Raw genomic sequence first — 19,152 nt, 5'->3', positions numbered from 1 at the left:
ATAGAATGCACACTGATTATTATATATTTATTAATTTAACTTACAGGTCAAATTATTAAACAACCATTAAAATCATAATACAAATCAACATTATTCAACAATGTATATCAACAAACGAATGTGTTACACATGTAAGTCATTACATATTGTGCCCTCTTTAAAGAAATCAACTGTTTAAGGTCATACAAAAACACAAAAGCTATGAGCATTGTAAATTAATACTCTACATTGGTATGATAAAGAAAACATTGTTAGGCACATATTTATCCCATGATCATCTTTACAGTTCACAGTGCGGCTTAGATCAAAGCTCTTCATTGTACAGTCATTACTTTGCAACATCTTTCTGAATAAATCTTTTATCACTTACAATCATCAGCCATTCAGTTAGATTGGGTCGCCCTGTGATAAAATATAATGATTTTCTGAAATCTCTTGCATCACTGCCTGCTAAGTTAATTTACAATGTCTGTTTTCTTTATGTAAAAAACAGGGAAGCATTAATCTAAAAGAAAACATCCAGTTTGCATTTAACAATTAGGCAGCATGCTTTTAACATCAGAACATACGAACAGTTGTCTCGCTGTAGTTTTGTAGTTTGAAATGTTTTTGATTTAAAAAAAATTATTCGAAGGAGTTGGCCGAGGTTACGACCCTTCACTTCTTAATAACAAGGTTAGGGTTAACCCCCACAACAGGGAGGGAGAACACTAACACTCATGTACAGTGGACATGTGGCCCCATTTCACATGCCATTACTGTCAGAAATGAATACTAGCCATCCTTAAAAGTGCTTTTGGCATTCTTCTTCATGATCTACAAAAAGCCTTCAGTCTCACAAACACAATCAGAAACATGAGGACACAGAATAATCAATAATCTGTCCTTCTCATGATCGAACACAGAAACTGCTGTCTCTGTGGAGTGGATTATGGGTATGATAAAGTTATTCATGATAGAGGACAAGACATGTCAAGTGGTGAGAACTGGATAAAGTTCAGATTGCTTCATCTGTTTGATTCAGTTACAGCAACTTTACAGCTAATTCATTATAGTTTTTATCCGTCTTGTAAAATGTTATAGCATTATGACTTTGTACCTCATGAATTAGAAACTGAAGACAGCCATTGTTCTCTCAACAAAGGAAAAAAACCCTCCCACCTGAAAGCTCTATATTCTGCACAAGGAGAATGTTTGATGTTAAATCATACATTTTATATCAGATATCAACTAAAGACTTGAGGTACAGTTTGGTACAGTGTTTTTTGACTTATACTTTCATAGTAATTGTCATAGTTCTTTGTACTGAAGATGTTGAAATTGATGGACATGCAAAGGTTTTGTCTACCAACAGTATAAACAGATGTATTTTACATAAAAGTATATCTTCTCTTGATATTTTAAAAGACCACTACACTAAGTTATGAGACTGTTTATCCAATTTAAACTACGGCAGTAAGTAAGTAAGTCAGTTGAACTACACAGTAATTAAATGTATAAGAGGGTAAGGGGCTTTCCACAAATATAAATTGCAGCAGCAGTGTGAGTCGTCTTTGTGCTAGCATCAATTATCATCAGTAAAATGAATGTCTCTTTATTGAAAGTTACAAAAACAGCATAGTGACTTTTTAGATATCATGTTGGTCCTTGTTGTCAGGGGAAACAACACAATTTTGCGCTAGTCATAATGCTCCAACATTATGTAACGTTCATAGATACATTCTGTACTTTTTAGGAAAAATAGAGAAGGCATTTCCATCTAGACTGGCTCACACAGTGGAGCTTTTAGGCACCCAGCAGCAACTGAAGATAAGACTGGGGGAAATGGATGCTAACAAAATGTATCTAAAAATAATCCTGCAATCTAAATCTGTATTATTTGGTTTTTTTAAGCTATCATTTGGGCTCAAAAGGACCCCCTATGAAATATTTTGATATTATTTCAGAACTGATTTTGTTGAGATTCCATCCATAATGACTAAGTCCTCAGATTGTTTTAGCATGTCCCCCCCCTTGTTGTAGCCCAGTGTACGCCTCCTCCCATTACCCTCAATCACCCAACCTGCAAACATTTTAGTACACTGAGAACTGTAGAGTGGCTGACTGTGATGTTCAGTTTGACCACATATAGTTAGTGAGTTGAGTAGAGAAGGTTAAATTCCTTCAAGATGATGGTGAATGAAGACCATCAAAGGGATGGTAAAAGCTGTTAAGGTGGGGTCTATATAAGCAGAGTTTAGGAACCAGGAATTAAGGTGCAATGGTCAGCTCACAGTTTGGAGCGCAGGGGCTTCAGGTACTTGTAGAAGGACTCGTGGACCTGAGGAAGAAAAAGAGTATAAGCATTTGTGAGGATTTGATAATAAATTGGGCAGTGGTCCATTTGACATTTTGACACATGCATCCACACTTGTATTATCTCTAACAGACCAAGAACATGTTGAAAGTGTCATGGTGCACAAGTACCTCAAAGCATTTAAAGACAGAAAGTTCATGTAGGGCATGTAGGGGTGTAACGATTCTTTTTAACATAGATTCGACTGGAAGTATCTACAGCTGAGGAGCAGCTTGGTATCTGTCTTTGGACTGATGAGGGAAGAATAACCAGAGTATGAGATTCTAGAGTTTTTAAATTCCTCTCGCACTCGACCCTCTGCTTCAATATTTTATAGGAAAATACTGGATACCAAAACTAGAATTTGTGAAAGCCTAAGATTAATATGTCAATCTGGATCTTGATTGTGAGATAAGTGAAGGCCAGTGTCAGGAAGTGATTTCAAACGTATAGGCGGGGCCAAAAGAGATGCAAGGTGTAAATTTATACATTATAAAATTGTACATAGATATTATTTCACGCCAGTAAAAATATTTAAAATGGGCCTAAACAAGGATAATAAATGCTGGAAATGTAATAAAGAAGTGGGCACATTTCTCCATGCTCTATGGGGCTGCAACACAACATTACCTTTTTGGAGAATGGTGTTGAAAAGTTTTGAGGGTTGGCTTAAACAACCTCTTCCAGAGTCTCCTCAGTTGTGTATTTTATGGGAATTTTCTCTAGTTCCACCTGGTGTTACCAAAGCAGATTCTCCACTGATAATAACAGGCTGTATTAATGCAGCTAGGCTTATTCTGTGTAATTGGAAGAGTCCACACAAACCAGAGTTTAAAGAGTGGTTCAGACTCATATACAAGTTATTGAACAGTGTTACTTATTGACACTTAATGTGGGGCTGCCTTTAAGTGTTTTTTGTTTTGTTTTTGTTTCTGTCTCTTTTGTTGGGGGGGGGGGGGTCTGTTTAGGGTTTTATTTGTTTGTGTTTTTTGTCGAAAGGGTATTTTTACCAAAAATTGGCTGTGCTGTCTGTTGATAGTATATGCCATTCAATATGTATGCATCATTTATAGTGAATGCAATTCTTGTGATGAAGTCAATAAAAACTTAAATAGTAAAAAAAACAAAAAAAACAACAATTTGATTCGTATCATGATTCGTGGTTGCCAATACGATTAAAGGACAATATTGGTTAATGTAGAACGAACCTGAATTGAGTAATGTTAAAGTCTTTATCATTAAAAGGGCAAAAAAACCACATCCATATATAGTCTGCCGTGCTTAAATCCAATGCGTTATTTCCTAGTAACGATACAATTGATTTATTACCTTTTCAAACAATGTTAGATCGACATATGTTGTCCGGAAGGCCAACTTGCTGAGCATGGATCGATGTAGTCGGATCATAGGAATATAAATCGATACATCGATGCAGTAGATGAATCGTTACACCCCTAAGGGCATGCATTAGTTTTTTGAAAAGGTAACGTCCTTGAGGTCCTTGGTCCTATGGTAATCTGTGTTGTGTCAGTAGATTTTGAACCACAAGACTTAAAAAACAATTTTTTTTCTTAAGCCCCATAAAATTATTTCAGTACAAATAGTCAAAATTTCTACTATCTCTCCCATGTGACGCTGACTGACCTCTGTGGCATTCAGGGGTGAGCTTCGAGCCCACTCAAACATGTGCTCATAGACGTTCCCATCATATCGTCCAAGGACTGAATTGAGCTTCTTGTCATTGTGATCAAAGGCGTCTACCAGAGCCACAGCATTTGGCCTCAGCTGAGACAGCAGCTCCTTGATACGAACTGAGGACTGCAGCACCTGGGGCACGCTCAGCAGTCCAGCCTGAAACAATGTACATGGAGACTCCAGTTAGGCACCAGCCATCCAGACAAACACACTCAGTACACATAGAGCACATATTGGTAACTCTTGGACAAGAGGCAATAGAGGTTGTTATTTCATATCCAAGTGGACCAGCAGACATCAATAGTTTGCTAATAATTGTTTAAGCAAAAAGTAACACCTGTAAAAAGATAAATAGCGGACTGTGGACAAAATCACTCTTGCATGTTATAATTTTCCTGACCTGAAGGAAGTCTCCAGAGTTCTTTGTGACGCCCTGCAGGGCATAGAGCAGGGCCAGGGTGGACATCACTGAGTGCACTCCGGTGTCACTGATATTACGCAGCTTGTCAGCGAAGAGCTTCACAACAACATAGTGACAGTGGGCCTGGAGACACAAAAAGAGAAGGACAGGTTCATTAATGAAAAGTACTGAGAGCAAAAACAAGCACATATATCTGAAGCATATCTCTGAATTTAAACATACATCCATATCTATGATCTATGAAGGTCATGTATTGATTTAACATCTGCACACTGATTGGACTGAACTTACATCTGAGGCTCTGACCAAGTCGATGGCACTGTTGTTCCAGGCATCCTCCTGGCTCCTCCTGCGCTGCAACTCCTGCTGGATGCTCTTAGCTGCCAGTTCTACCAGACTACAAACACACACACAATAACCAAAAATGTCATCAATATCAACACAATTTTATCTTTGACTTAATTTGAAGTACAACAGAGTTTGACTTTCATGAAATAAGTCAAATCATTCAGGAATCCTCATAAAGACAAAAACAAACAACTGCTAACATAAAAAGTCCTTTACCCTGTTATCCCTCAAATGCTGGGACTGGCTGGTGACATTTTCCACCCTCTGCCAGGCTGTCCCTGCTGCTGTATGTTCTCATTACATGGCTGACTCTGAATGCTAAAATTGATGTAGGTGTGACAAGGGATGATGGGATGACATTACTATTGCACCGGGTGCAGGACGTTATGTCAGAGACTAACTTAGAAATGTGTCACAAAGTGTACATTCAATCTCACGATCTGTCACTTTAAATGTCACAAAATATGTAAAAAAAAAAGAAACCTCAATAAAGAGATACTCATTATGAAATTGTAAACTGGATGAAACAACAAAAAACAGACTTTAAAACAGATCTTAAAGTCTGTCAAGTAGGTGTTTCTCTACCCTGCTCCTGCCTCTTACATGGCGGCTCGCAGTTTGTAGACCTCCACCAGGCTAGCCAGGTCGTTAATGTCCACCACAGTTGGTCTGGCAGCGACGGGCTGGGGCTGGACCCTGCGATGCTGTGCTTCATTTAGGTAGGACACGATGCCACTCAGCTGCTGGCCTGCCTTTGCCTGCCTGTAGCTCTTCACCAGGTATCTGTATGGGCACAAGAACAGAGTAAATTAGTGAGGATTAAAATAAGCTTTTTGGTTTTAAAATGGTGGAAATCAGTCATACCAACATTTTCTTGAGTGACTGTTGAGATTGGATTTTTTGTGCATGTGTGTGTGAAGAGAAGCACTCAGTTTTCTTTTAGTGACATAAAATGTGCCCTGTGTTTGTTTTTGGGGCGGCTGAGTAGGGCTGAATGTTTGGTTCTATACATTTCAGTACGTCTTTATCACTATGTGAGGGTACTGAGCAGATCTTACTTAAATTTTTAGTGTTTTATCTTTAATAAAGTAATAATAATTACACCTACTATATTCAACTCAAACAATGTAGCTGGTAATTTAAAAAAGTCTTGGCCTTTGTGGTATGTGATGGTGTCAGAAAAGGTGGAGACTGTGAACACCTTCCTGAATAGTCTCCCTTGTGGTAGGACATTCCTGTGTGAGGAGTTACCTTGCGGTCTGCAGCATCATGACTGTGTTCTCTCCCTCGTAGGTGCACGTAGGCGTAAACTGAACGTAAATGTCTGGCAAGGCACTGCTGCAGGAGTAGCCGTGGCCGCCACATGACATACGGCACACCTCAATGCCAGAGTTGGCTTCCCATGTTGTGAAGGCCTTCAGACCCGCAGACAGTGCATGGAGCTGTAGAGAGGAAGGGAAGGCAGCTAAGGTAGAGGTTTACGTGTGTTTGTTTTTTAGATCTGGCAAATGTGTTTGGTTCAGTACTACGTCATTTGGAGTGCTTCCGACTTCTTAAGGGTGCCAGGGGTAATTGTAAATCTGGTGAAAGTGTAATACTTGCAAGATTTTAAGATGCGTGTAGGTACGAAATTGGCATTATGGCAGGGTATAGAGTATCCCTCCCAGCATTCACAATGGCATTGGGCTAGGATGAAGATCAAGCCTGTTCCCAAGATTGATGTGGCAACTGTAATTTTATGAGTTACCAATTTCAATATGGAGAGGATAGAGGTGTTGGTTCATTTGTATTATGAAATGGTTAGGAGGGTATGGGAAGGGCATACTCCAGCTCCTAATGACTAGTTTAACAAAAGGAGTTTAAGTGCACAAAGGTCAGGACAGAGATGTTGCCGAGCGAAGACTTAGTGGTCAGTAACTGGGCCCCAAATCCAACGAGAGGGAGGAAATGGAACCCAAGACAGACAGTACAGGAAGCAAAGGAAGCTCTTATGTAAGATTTGGGGACTTGGGGCTTAGTTCAGGCAGGCCAGTGTGGAACAAATCAGGTCCTAAAGAAAGAAGGAAGCTGATAGTGGAGCAGGTGCTTCGGCAAGAGGAAGTTGTTAGGTGTACAAAGGCAGGAGCTCAGGCTCAGCAGGGACAGTGGTTCAAGTGGGAGAGTGTAGAAAAGCTTAGCTGGAGGGACTAGTGGAGTATGATGGAGAACTGAATTACATTTCTGGGATTCTGGAGCAAACTGTCGAGCTACCCAAGGTGTCAGAGGCCTAACTCAACGAAACACCTGTAAAGAAATGCTCACTTGATAACCCTGGAGATATGCTTGCTCTTGCTGCCTATTCATCTCCATCTATCTTCATGCCTAAATCACATCCTACATAAGTATGTCTGGTCAGTACCTCGGGCAGTTCACTGAAGTCGCCATCATTGATATCTCCTGTGATGCGATGGTAGGTCTCCTTCATATACTGGCCAACAAAATGGAAGGCATAGGCCGTAGCCAGTAGAGGGAACAGCTTGTACTGCTGTGTCTGGTAGTCCAGGATCTGGGGCTCTGGTTCCCTGAAGGGGACACACACACACACAGACACACAGACACACAGACACACACACACACACACACACACACACACACACACACACACACACACACACACACAGGTTTAAGTTTAAAGTTTCTGAATCAATTTTTGTTTTACTATCATTCATTCAAACCTTTATTTGTCCCTAATAAAAGAGGGCTAATTTTTTTTCCATTATGTCAAAATACAGTACAATGCCCGATAAACCAATCCAAATTCCCTGTGACAATACACACCGTTGCAAAATGGTTTGAGATCATTGTGTTAATCTTAATTTGTGTGTACTGACTGACCCTGGCCGTATTTCAGACTGGTGACGGACAGAGCTGTAGCGGATGGCGATGGTGCAGGCCTTTGAGAGAGCTCGAGATGACTCGCCCACAATCATGGAGCGGATGAACACCATAGTGCCATAGGTGAGTTTAGCACTTGGTGGCTTCACATAAGTTCCATCTGGCTCCACCTAGTGGACAGACAGAGACACTTTGAACAGAGGTGTCAAGGATTTAAACCCACTGAAATGCATTTTACATAGTTTCTCACTGGAGCTTTCAGCTTTAAATAATCTCATCTGATATCCACTCTTCACTGTGGTAGCATACATTCAATTGTAATATAGAACTTTTCAATCTTGTTGTTGACAGTCTTATTAGCTTTTTAAAGGTAATAAAGAGGCATCACTCTTAATCTAAGGGTTAACCAGTCAAGAACTCATAGGAGCTATAAATAAATCAGACCTCAGTGTTCTGCCAACTCAAATTAAGTTGCATCACCTTGGCAAATTTCATCAGCATGTTATCGCGTGGGATTCGTATGTTCTCTAGTTTCAGATAGCCATTGTCAACCTCATTGAAGCCGAACTTTGGGCCGATATCTCCAACCACAATACCTGAGATAGAGATAGAGATAGAGATAGAGATAGAGATAGAGATAGAGAGAGACAGAGACAGAGACAGAGACAGAGAGAGAAACATGAAGGTATATGAAGGCTGACTCCATCACATCAGGAGAGACATCACATGCGGTGCTTACCTGGCAGGGGAACATGTGTTTTCATGTCGCGAAGTGGTACGATGAAGGCATGCAGACCGTGACACTTTCCTATAGTGTAAAGCTGGGCCAGAACTATGGCATGGTTAGAGGTCTTTCCAACTGCAAAAAGCAGACAGAGGATTGAAAGTATTATGTATTTGTACATTATCAGTTTCTTTTTCAGACTGCACATGGAAAAAAACATCCTGATGAAAACATGAGAGCTAACAATTTTATGTATAGCCGCATCCGGTAGTAATGCTTATAGGAGTTTTGACATGAGGTCAATTTCAGGCTACAAAATGACTGAAAGCAGAGTCACAACAGTTTGAAAGCACTCACGTCCTCCTGGCCACCATTTGATGGAGCTGATTGTGGGACTGTTCAGGACAAACTCTTGTGTGGCTGGGTCATATGTGGCGGTGGTCTCCAGTCCTCTGAGGTGAGTGCCTACAGAGAAACAACAAATCAGAGCCCACACACAAACACAGAAAACACACAGAGGAAGTACACAATTGAAAAGTGAAAAAGAAAAATGAATCGTCATCATTGTTTCCAGTTGTTTAAGAATTAGCAGTACTAATCACAAACTAACCATCAATGCCAAAGTGATGAGAGTAATGAAAGACTAATCTATTATTATTAGAACAGTATATACTTTAACTTTAGCATTAAACACACAATCTGGATAAAATTACTCAAAGCATCTATGATGACAACATATAGGAATGACATACAGCAACAAACAAAATGTTCAGCCCTCAGTGAACTTTTCAATTCTTAAAAAGTGTCCAATAAAAAAAAAGCAATGGATGAAAGACAAAGTGGTGCACTTTGTAGGTGTTTGACAGATCTAAAAACATGTGTAACAATCATACTAAAGACACACTGAGCCAACACTGAACTTGTTGTACAAATCACAAGCAAAACAGGTCGACATGGAACTTGAATGATGCAATTCCTAATCTGTTTAAGCGTTGTTTACCCAGAGAAGCTGGAATGTATAATGTTTTATGTAAAAACAAAGAAAAACAATACAAACAAAAATATTTTGACCAAAATACAACAAAGAAGAACAGAAAAACATATTAAAGCAAACTGTGGTTCATCTTTGAAGACCATCCAGTTCAAAGTTGTTTTAAGAGAGTGAATCTACTTGTGACAGACTTTGGTCTTATTTTCACAAGACTACAGATTTGTCAGAGAATACACTACAGCTAACTTTCTGTTTTGAGAACTTCATCCAGTGAGTCTGCTTACAAAAGAGGCCAGACAGGTTGTAAACATGTGCAACAGTGAACATTTTGTTTTCATGTTGCCCATTTTAAGCTTGTTCAACTGAATGGATAGTCATAATAGACATTTGGTTACATTTGCAAACATTTTAGCTCTGAGTGAACTTGGGATGCGTTTACAACTTGTCTATTTACTTTTATAGCCTTGATTGAAAATACTTGTTTAAAGTACAAATGAAGAAAAAAATAATGAGAGCTAGGATGTTATCAACTTTAACTATGGAAGTTAAGCACACATATATTATACAAAACTTAAGACTACTTTTAAAACTACATTCATTGTTGTATTATAACAGTCAACATTTGTTTTAGTACTGCCTATTCAAAAGTCATCATTACAGCACAGTTTGGGGGTTTTTATTGACAACAGCCTTATTGAAGAAACCAAACGATCCCTGTTTTTCTTTCTGTTTTTTGAAAGGCCTAAACAGGCCTGACAGTTTGGACTCTGGATCATTTTACCGTGGCCCATCTCAGTCTGAGCATAGGTGCCGATGATCTCTAGGTTCCAGGCGGGCATGAAGTAGCGATCCATTTGTTCAGGAGTGGCCTGGTTGAGCAGTGTGGGCAGGAACATCCCCAGATGGAGATCCAGGGGCTCCGGCCTGTCCGGGTGCACACAGCTGGGCAACGCAGCACAGGGGCAGAAGAAGAATGGTGGTGGTGATGCAGAAAGGGCAAAGAGGGAGATGCACAGGGAATTTTATGGGAAATTTACAGATGGGTGAGAAGAGTGTTTTTAGACCCACGGGAAGGATAATGGGTAATGATTGGTGTGGGTCATATTAAGAAGTGAAGGATGAAAAAGAAAGGGTTTGTGTGAACAAATCAAAACATATCATGCATATTGGAATAATTGATGACAATAAATTCATGATTTAGTTTGAAATTCATTCGTTACATTTTACACATGTCTGTCTTGATTAGCTGCAGTTTAATTCCTCAGTTATGTGCAGTGATTTATTCTTAGCTAGCTCGCAGTTTAAGCTCCTCCCACCTGTGTTTGTCAAGTTTAGCAGCCTCCTACCTTTCTTTTTGCTTCAGTGGTCACATGTAAACTTCACCTCATTCAAATAAAGGCCTGTCAACTAGTCTGTCAACATACAGCTGAAAACCCATCATGAAACATATTTTCAGTAAACTTCATTAGACATATAGGAAAACTAGGCCTGCTCAATTTTTCATTGCATGTTTCTCAGGCTAAGTCATTACTTACACAACCTCACTAAAATAGGAATATGAATATTTTGGCCTTGAAAGATAACATTGGGTATGTAGAAATTTGAGATAGTATTTTTAAGACACCGTAGGTAACTATTTTGGTAATACAATGATGGTTCATTTTTCTAACATAGCTGCAAAGGGGTTTGTCAAATGATATTATCGATATGATTGATATTGTCTTGGTTTTCAGTAAACTGAAGCTTGGGAGATTCTTGAGTGAAAAAACTAGAAACTTGAAAACTATTGAAACCAAATGATCTCTCATTGACAGAGTAGATCAACAAACCTGACCTGTGATAGTTTTTGGTTTTAAATCAAGGACTCTTGTGGGATTCTCTGAAACGTTGCCTCCCCTATTGGTCCAAACCAGCCACAGCACAGGTAAACAAAATGTTCATTACAGACAGAACTTTCAGTGCAGATAAAAAGATAAAAGACAAATTCATAAAAGCATCAACTTGTCTTTGTCACAGAGCGACAGCAAACAAAAGCTGGCTTGGCCTAAATTCTTTCTCACTGCAGACTCTTTGGCCTCTTGACAATTAGAAGCTGGAACTCTGCCGCAGTGTGGGCTCTCGGAAGCACGTATTTCTGCTGCGCACACAATGTATCTGCACTTGGTTTTAACATAAGGTTGCATGAGAAGATTAAAACTGGTTATACATTAATTTACACACCAGCATAACTTCTCCTCTCCTGCTCAATTAAGATGTCTGCATACCAAAGACAGGGTTCATCACTTGCAAATTGAAAGCAATCAAGACACAGGCATCATGATCAGTGTACGGTCATTAAGATGAGAAGGGATGGAAGAGTTGTGAGGAGTAAAGTAGCAGAACCGACTACCTGAGAATGTTTTGAAACGGACAAGAGATGCCTATTGCTAATTTTATTCTAAACTATAAATTATGCTGAAAGTGAGAAGAGAGCCACTAGTGAAGTTAAATTAATAAACTAGCTATATCTACATGAACCACTCACAAATCACCATCTCTGGTTAGAACAAACATACTACTGTTAGGAAGTACTCTAGATGGTACTACTGTTAACCTAAATGGTTTGGACATGATTGGATCTGTCAAACACACACAAGGAATCACCAGAACTACTCCTGGTATACTAAGTTTTCCCAACCTGCTGAAACAGGACTTTTTCTTTTCCCAACATTTTAAACACACAAACGTGTACGTATTTTTTCAGTATAAGCACAATGAAGGTGTGTCTGAGGGCCTGACACTTCAACATGGTTGATAAATTCAGAGCCAAGTCCAGGACTGACCGTGACCCATCTCAGTTTGGGCGTACGTGCCCATGGCCTGGAAGGACTCAGCCAGAGGTAACCACTTCTTGGCTGCTCAGGGTCACACTGGCTGTACAGGGTTGGGAGGAACATGACAAAGTGTAGCCCCAGGCTTCATGAGTGTGGCCCCTATATATACTGTGTGAGAGGAGAGGACAGGATACACATCTTAACTCAGTTGGTAATGCATGTTGTATAACTGATCTATTTACACTGGATGGGATTTGATGCCTGAGCTTATCTCAAGCACACAGTCTTATTTCTTGCTTTGTCGTTGTAGCCTCTATAGTACACTTACAATGTCTTTCAGACCTTTCAGTAAAAGCTTAACAAACACCTGTTAGATACTGTAAACAATAAAGTCATTTCATAAAGCTATAACTCATTCAAAGGATGATCTATTACATTGTAACAAATCATATAACCTGTCTTATATTGTAAACCCTCAGAGCAAAGTTCATCAGTATCAACTGTGTCAGACTAACTGTATGCTGTGGGGCCACACACAGCTTCTGATTTTGTACTACCACTGAAAACTCCTAAGTCATCCTATTGTTGAGTGATCTGAGGGCAGTTTTGAGCTTGATCTCAAATTTGAGCAAGACATTCAGGAACTCAAACTCGGCCAATTATGAGCTCCCCAGACACGTACAATTCTGCTGCACGTAGCTTCACTTGCTTTAGATGTAAGGTTGCATGAAAAGAACCAAACAAAATGAAAGGCACAACTTCCTGATTGTTTTTCTGGTTGCCTAATGCAAAGCTGTAGATGGTGCTTATGAACTGCAAAAAGATGCAAAGCAGCCAAGACACACAAAAAGCGTGCACTGTCGTCACAAAAAAGAGGGCGTGAGAGATTTTTGCGCAGAAAAGCAGCAGTGCTCATAGAATATGTGTTGAAATTGGAACAGATGAAAGCTACCTAATTTTAAATTAAAACCGCAGTAACCTTGAGAATGTCAGTAAGCTACGACAAAAGAGACTTTAATAAAGCAGCTATATCTACATGTTATTAAATATTAACAATTACCTCATCTTATTTGAACAACGCATGAACACAATTGTTAAGACAAACATGCCTTTACCGTTAAGTTTTGACATGATTTGGATCTGTCAAACACAAGTTAAGGATAACAAAAAAATACTACTAGTATTTAAAATAAATATAGATAAAAGAGGTATCTTTTTTTTGCCCAAAATATCACTGAGGCCATACATTAAAAAAAATATCAGTGCCAATTAATACCGTTTCATGCCAGCACAGTGATGATGTGTCTGAGAACCTTACACAAAAAGCAAGTAAATAAGTAAAGGGCTAAGTCCAGGACTGACCGTGACCCATCTCAGTCTGGGCGTACGTGCCCATGGCCTGGTAGGACTCAGCCAGAGGTAACCACTTCTTGGCCTGCTCAGGGTCACACTGGCTGTACAGGGTTGGGAGGAACATGGAAAAGTGTAGCCCCAGGGCTTCACGACTGTGTCCCTTAACCATACTGGGTGAAGGTAAAGCATAGGATACACAACTTACTTCAGACTACTCAAAGTTTTGTAAATTGTTCAATTGCTGACTTACTATGTAAAGCACCAAAAGAAAATGTGACTTTAATTGTTTAATTGTATGCTTAAGATAAACTCAGTTTATTCTTCTTTCTCAATAGTCATGTTCAGTCATTTCATTGCTTGATGAAATAAAAACAGGCTTCTCTCTTGCATGGTTATTCAATCAAACCTTGGATTAACAGGAGTCAGTTTGACACCGACCGCCAATTCTACATATATTTACTCATCTAGAGGGCAGGTAGAGGTATTGATTTAGTACACATTGATCTTTTTGACAAGCAACTGCATGAATTTGCTAACCCAACAAATTGAAAACAGGACATATATGAATCCTCCCTAAAGAGGGTTTTGGGAGTGCAATAAAAACTGAATGTGTCTGAAAGCCTGCTCCACACTTTACATACACTAATAACAAGGAATTCTAGGAACATGTTTTTTTAGTGTAAAATAACTTTCACTAAGTTATATTTACATCAGTCTGATAGTATAATGAATACATTTACATTTGAATGTTATATAAAAGCTTCATTTATTTAAAGTTAGATGATTAAATACCCCCTGACACACTTAAAGGGACTTTGCCTCATCTGGCTTTATCTAGCTTCTGGTCATGAACTGCTTTAAATGTTGTACTATAACCAGAGATGTTTTCTGGGGCAGCTGCACACATTTAGAAATCAGATGCAAGTATTTTGAAGACCCCAAAAGAGAAACATTGAGAAAAAATGGTAATTGACATTGATGTGATAAAACAAAAATGTCCTTAAAGCTGCAGTAAATGCTGTTTGTTATGTGAGCAAGCAAATCCACAATAAATAAATGGATAAATAAATATTTTTCTTCTGAATTAATAGTATGAATGTTGTCTGCACATGTCATCTCCTTTACCACATACTTCTTATAGTGATAGATCTCCTCAGGGTCTGCGATACCATACTCTCTGAGCTTCTGGATCATGCAGGCACTTTTCCTAACAGCCTGATCGTAGCGCTCACTGCGGGACAGGAAGTTTGGATTCTCCTCCTTGAAGTCTGGATCACTGAGAACCATTGACTCTACAGTAGAGAGAGAGAGAGAGAGTCAGATTTAGCAAACAAGTACCTGTATAACTTGAAGATAAGTCAGGACCTTTATGTGATTGTAATTCACACTCCTGTGTGAAGACATGCATTGAAATGTAGTTGAGTATCTGGCTCATATCTGGTACATAGACACCTACATAAGCAAGGGCTGTGAAAAAAAACAGATAACTATGTCACAAGAATTCAGAGAACACAAAGAACATATCCTGTTCCACCCTAGGCATCCTATATGCTCTAAAGTCCAGTCATTGACCAAGGAGTATACTTTTTTGGTGAACTACAAAATCTTTGGGCAAAAAAATGCTAAATACATATATCATTTGCAATAAAAAGTCATCAAGGGATAGTTGCAGGGTATCACCTTTCCCAAATTACAGCATGATGGTGTTTGTCAAGTTATCTTACATGATGTTGGTGATTTGATAGACACATTTGTTGCTATTATACAATAATTCAGTGGCTGATGAACTATAGACAGCTCTTATTCAGTAACATGTAGAGCATTGCAGCACCAACGCCTCAATAGTTTTAAAGGTATATTGGACATAGAGGTTTGTGTGTACAAATGTTCTTCCATATCTTTTGCATTTATGGTTTTATGATAAGTCATATCTGTAATGTAATGGGCTTTTATTGTCTTACTGAAGGCAGTATAATGTAATTGTATTGTGCTGTGTGCAAAAGATCAACTGGGTAGAAGTTAGTAAGTGCTGCACGTAAAACTTTTTAGTTAAATGATGTATTGTACTATCCTTGTCACATTTCACTTCCTGCAAATAGGTCAATTGTATTTGAAATGGCCCTTGGTCTCCATGCTGTGACATGACCGGTGTAACCTTTAGACATCGAGTACAGTTGCGTCCACATTGAGTCACATGTATAGTATATTGTCCTCGTTCAACCTAAACGGTGTTTTTTAGGCCTAAAGTGGATTGAATGTCCCGTGCACATGTACTGACACGCGAAGCTAGAGGTTGGTAAACATTACTTCACTATCCATTGAAGAACTTTCATCACCTAGTGAAGGGTGTTAGCTAACAGTTACATACGCGACATTTACCTGCTGTAGCTGCAGTATAGCCCTGACGTCATTATGTTTTTCTTCTTTTTTATTGAATATAAATAGCACCTTCAATTGAATTGCGGTGGGATACTTTCCCAAGTAAAGGATACATGTGGAACACGTCAACCTTTTATATAGCTAACACTCGTAGAAAAGCTGCTAGCTACACAGTACCAAGCATTGCATACAAGCATTGTCGAGTTAGCTGCTTTTCCACGATACTCTTTTTCTCATGGAACACTGTAATCATCATTACTTAAAGTTTCCAATATTTGGTACTTGAGAAAGCACAAGCAGACAGTTCGAACTCACCAATTTCTCGCCTTCTTCTTGTTTTTTTCTGGGCCTCCATCCAAAATGTTGGTCAGAATCCCCACATCAAAAGTGGCGCTTTTCCGCTCTTTCAAAATATCAGGATTCATGGCTAAAACTGAAATATGTATATCTACTTTTAAAAAAAAGGTATGCAGCGGGTCGTATTGTGTATCTTCCAGTAGCCTCAACTTGACAAGTGCCTCATACGCGGCCTCATCCACGCGCAGCCGCAGAAATATCTGGTAGGTGGAGTTAAAGCAGTCATGTGACACATAACACGGAAGTACATAACTCATGTAACATTTCACATTATTAAACTGTTTAATACGAACTTATTTGATCAGTATGCTTCCCGCAGCTGCAGTTTTTCATTTTCCTTGGGAAATAAGCTCTGGCGTTGTGAATGAAGGAGAATCAGTGAGAATATTTGGCAGGTGGGTTTCTGTTGTTGCTATCAGGACCCCAGTTTTGCAAAACTGTATATATATATATATAATGCTTATTTACATACGGTGATATACAAAACAGTGACAGTTGTTAAACAACTTAATCATTGTTTTACGATTGGTCTCGCGCAATCTTTATTGTTTTGTTTCACAAATTAGAACACAAAATACTTTACAGTGTATGGACAAGTTTGGGTTTAACAAATGTAAGTAGGCCTACTTTTAGTTCTGCTGTTTATGAATGTAGAAAGACAAACAATGCCACGAGCTGTCATCAAAATTAAAATGTGAAATTGGAGTTAAGTTAGAAGTATCATAACATTTTCTTAAACAGCACTTCAGTTAATTTACTTAAAAGGCTGAAACCATTGTTATTATTTTTGCTACTATATACAATGAACTTGAACGAAGTTGTCACCAAGGTGAAAAAATATCTTCTACCTTTCCTGCTTGTCTGACAAAAAAAGATAAATATCACATCATAAAACCCCTTCTGTGATTCCAAATACAACATTTAAAGCTTTGATAAGTTTTAATGAAACAGGATCGAATTAATACCAATGCCACTTTATGTCGTCCAACAGCAAACAAGAGCAGCACTGACCGGAATAAGTTATTTTCATTTCATATTTTCTTTACCTGTAACAGCTGCCATCATGTAGGGGTCAGATGTTTTTTACAGCCACTGTTTGCATTTTGACTCAAAGATATTCACAGTGATTCGGCTGTGGTTCATAGAAATAAGGGTAAGATTTATCATCACAAATTCTATTTTGCATTTACCCAATCAGCAAAGGGTTGAAATGTACCATCTTGTCCACATAGGTGGTCATAATAAATACAAACAGAAAGTCCCTCGGAGGCTTAAGAACACAGGTTAAAAACAACATATTGAATGACACCATTCAGGCAGACTTGTAAATTAAACTTGCCTTTTTATTTTTTAGACTGATGTGCTATCGGCCTGAGGAGTCCAGGGCAAGATTGTCAGCTCATCATGCTTCAAAAGAGCATCATGTGGTTGTTCACACATGTTATGTAGAGCCCTTTGACCCAATAATGGGGCCCAATATTTAGTTCTGGGTGAAACAGAAAATGCAGAAGGTAAGGAAATACTTTTTTCGGTTTGTTTGGATGTGTTGTATCATTTCATGATTTTCAAACTGCAGTTTTTGCATACATGAAATGACTTTGAATACTGTCACAGCTACTCCAATTATTAAAAAACCCTTACAAAACCCCACCAGGGTTCAAATAAGAGATTACTGATATTGCATATAGCTGTTGTCTGATTTAAAGCGAGCCTGTTAATAGCCTATACATTTCTTGTTTGGTCACTCCAGCTCTTCTCCATTTAAAATTAATCACATTTACCTGCATTTAATTTCATCTTGATTACTAGGCTTTGTAAATACACCTGGAACTGGAACTTTAAACATCAATATGGCTTATCTGTGTCTCCTTTCCTTCCAGATGTTGGTTTAATGGTGAGAGCGCGTGTGCTAAACTGTGTCGATGGAGTCAACATTGCCTTTCTACAGAAAGCCATTATTGAGCAAAGGAGCTTCTTCAGAGAGAGGGAGGGTGATGCTGCTCAACATGCACATGTCACCTGATGACCAGGATCAATTATCATGACATATCACAGGGTGCTCATGGAATATCAGGAACGCTGTGCTGCCTATAACGCTGTTTGCCAAGGTGCACTGGGATGGTCTTATATGAGCTCAAGTTGACTTTAAACCTGTTTGGTAAAATGTAAATTAGCCCGGTGTGAGTTTTGGTCTCTCACCTCTCCACATAAAGTTTTCTGCAGTTTGTCACTTCTGTGTTGGCTTGACCTTTTTTTTTCTCTACTTGGCCAATGAAGAATTAAAGCTGTTTGGATCCACTAATGATGCATTATATGATGGAGAATCCATACGTATGTGTGTGTGTGAATATTTCTAGTTGAACTTTTTGGCCATAATTCCAAAAGGTATGTTTGGTGTAAAGACAACACTGCACATAAAGAACACCATACCCACAGAGAAGCATGGAATTGGCAGGATCATGCTTTGGGGCTGTTTCATTTCATCTGGAACCGGGGCCTTAGTCAAGGTGGAGGGAAGTATGAACAGTTACAAATAGCAGTCAAATTTGGCACAAAACCTCCAGGCTTCTATTAGAAAGCTGAAGATGAAAGGAATTTCACCTTTCAACACGACAACTAACCAAAGTATACATCCAAATCAACAAAAGCATGGCTTCACCAAAAGAAGATTAAAGTTTTGGAATGGCCCAGCCAGAGTCCAGACCTGAATCCAATTGATATCTGCAGGGTGATCTGAAGAAGGCTTAGCAGGCTTCTCAATCTGATGGATTTGGAGCTCTTTAGTATAGAAGAATGGGCAAATATTGCCACGTAATTCGAACAAATGAGTGAATAAGGATATAGAGGCCAAGCCAGTTGTGT

General features: G+C 39.0%; 2 protein-coding genes across 2 annotated transcripts; one reads left to right on the top strand and one right to left on the bottom strand.

The window, feature by feature from the left end:
• Window positions 1-10: 10 nt before the first annotated feature.
• Window positions 11-16,494, bottom strand: acox1 (acyl-CoA oxidase 1, palmitoyl). Its single transcript, XM_034687848.1, is given in 15 exon segments — window positions 11-2,320; window positions 3,980-4,186; window positions 4,431-4,574; window positions 4,743-4,848; window positions 5,403-5,582; window positions 6,051-6,241; window positions 7,198-7,360; window positions 7,674-7,843; window positions 8,154-8,269; window positions 8,413-8,532; window positions 8,755-8,862; window positions 10,170-10,330; window positions 14,687-14,846; window positions 16,249-16,273; window positions 16,275-16,494. Coding segments are annotated over 15 exon segments (1,986 nt in total). The 5' UTR covers window positions 16,359-16,494; the 3' UTR covers window positions 11-2,269.
• Window positions 16,495-16,521: 27 nt separating this feature from the next.
• On the top strand, window positions 16,522-18,592 carry ten1 (TEN1 subunit of CST complex). The gene is given in 4 exon segments (XM_034687849.1): window positions 16,522-16,685; window positions 17,645-17,754; window positions 17,757-17,801; window positions 18,171-18,592. Coding segments are annotated over 4 exon segments (387 nt in total). The 5' UTR covers window positions 16,522-16,596; the 3' UTR covers window positions 18,314-18,592.
• The last annotated feature ends 560 nt before the right edge of the window (window positions 18,593-19,152 follow it).

The sequence above is a fragment of the Notolabrus celidotus genome, chromosome 7 (assembly GCF_009762535.1).
Source record: "Notolabrus celidotus isolate fNotCel1 chromosome 7, fNotCel1.pri, whole genome shotgun sequence".
NCBI classification, from domain to species: domain Eukaryota; kingdom Metazoa; phylum Chordata; class Actinopteri; order Labriformes; family Labridae; genus Notolabrus; species Notolabrus celidotus.
This window is presented reverse-complemented; position numbering and strand designations above follow the sequence as displayed.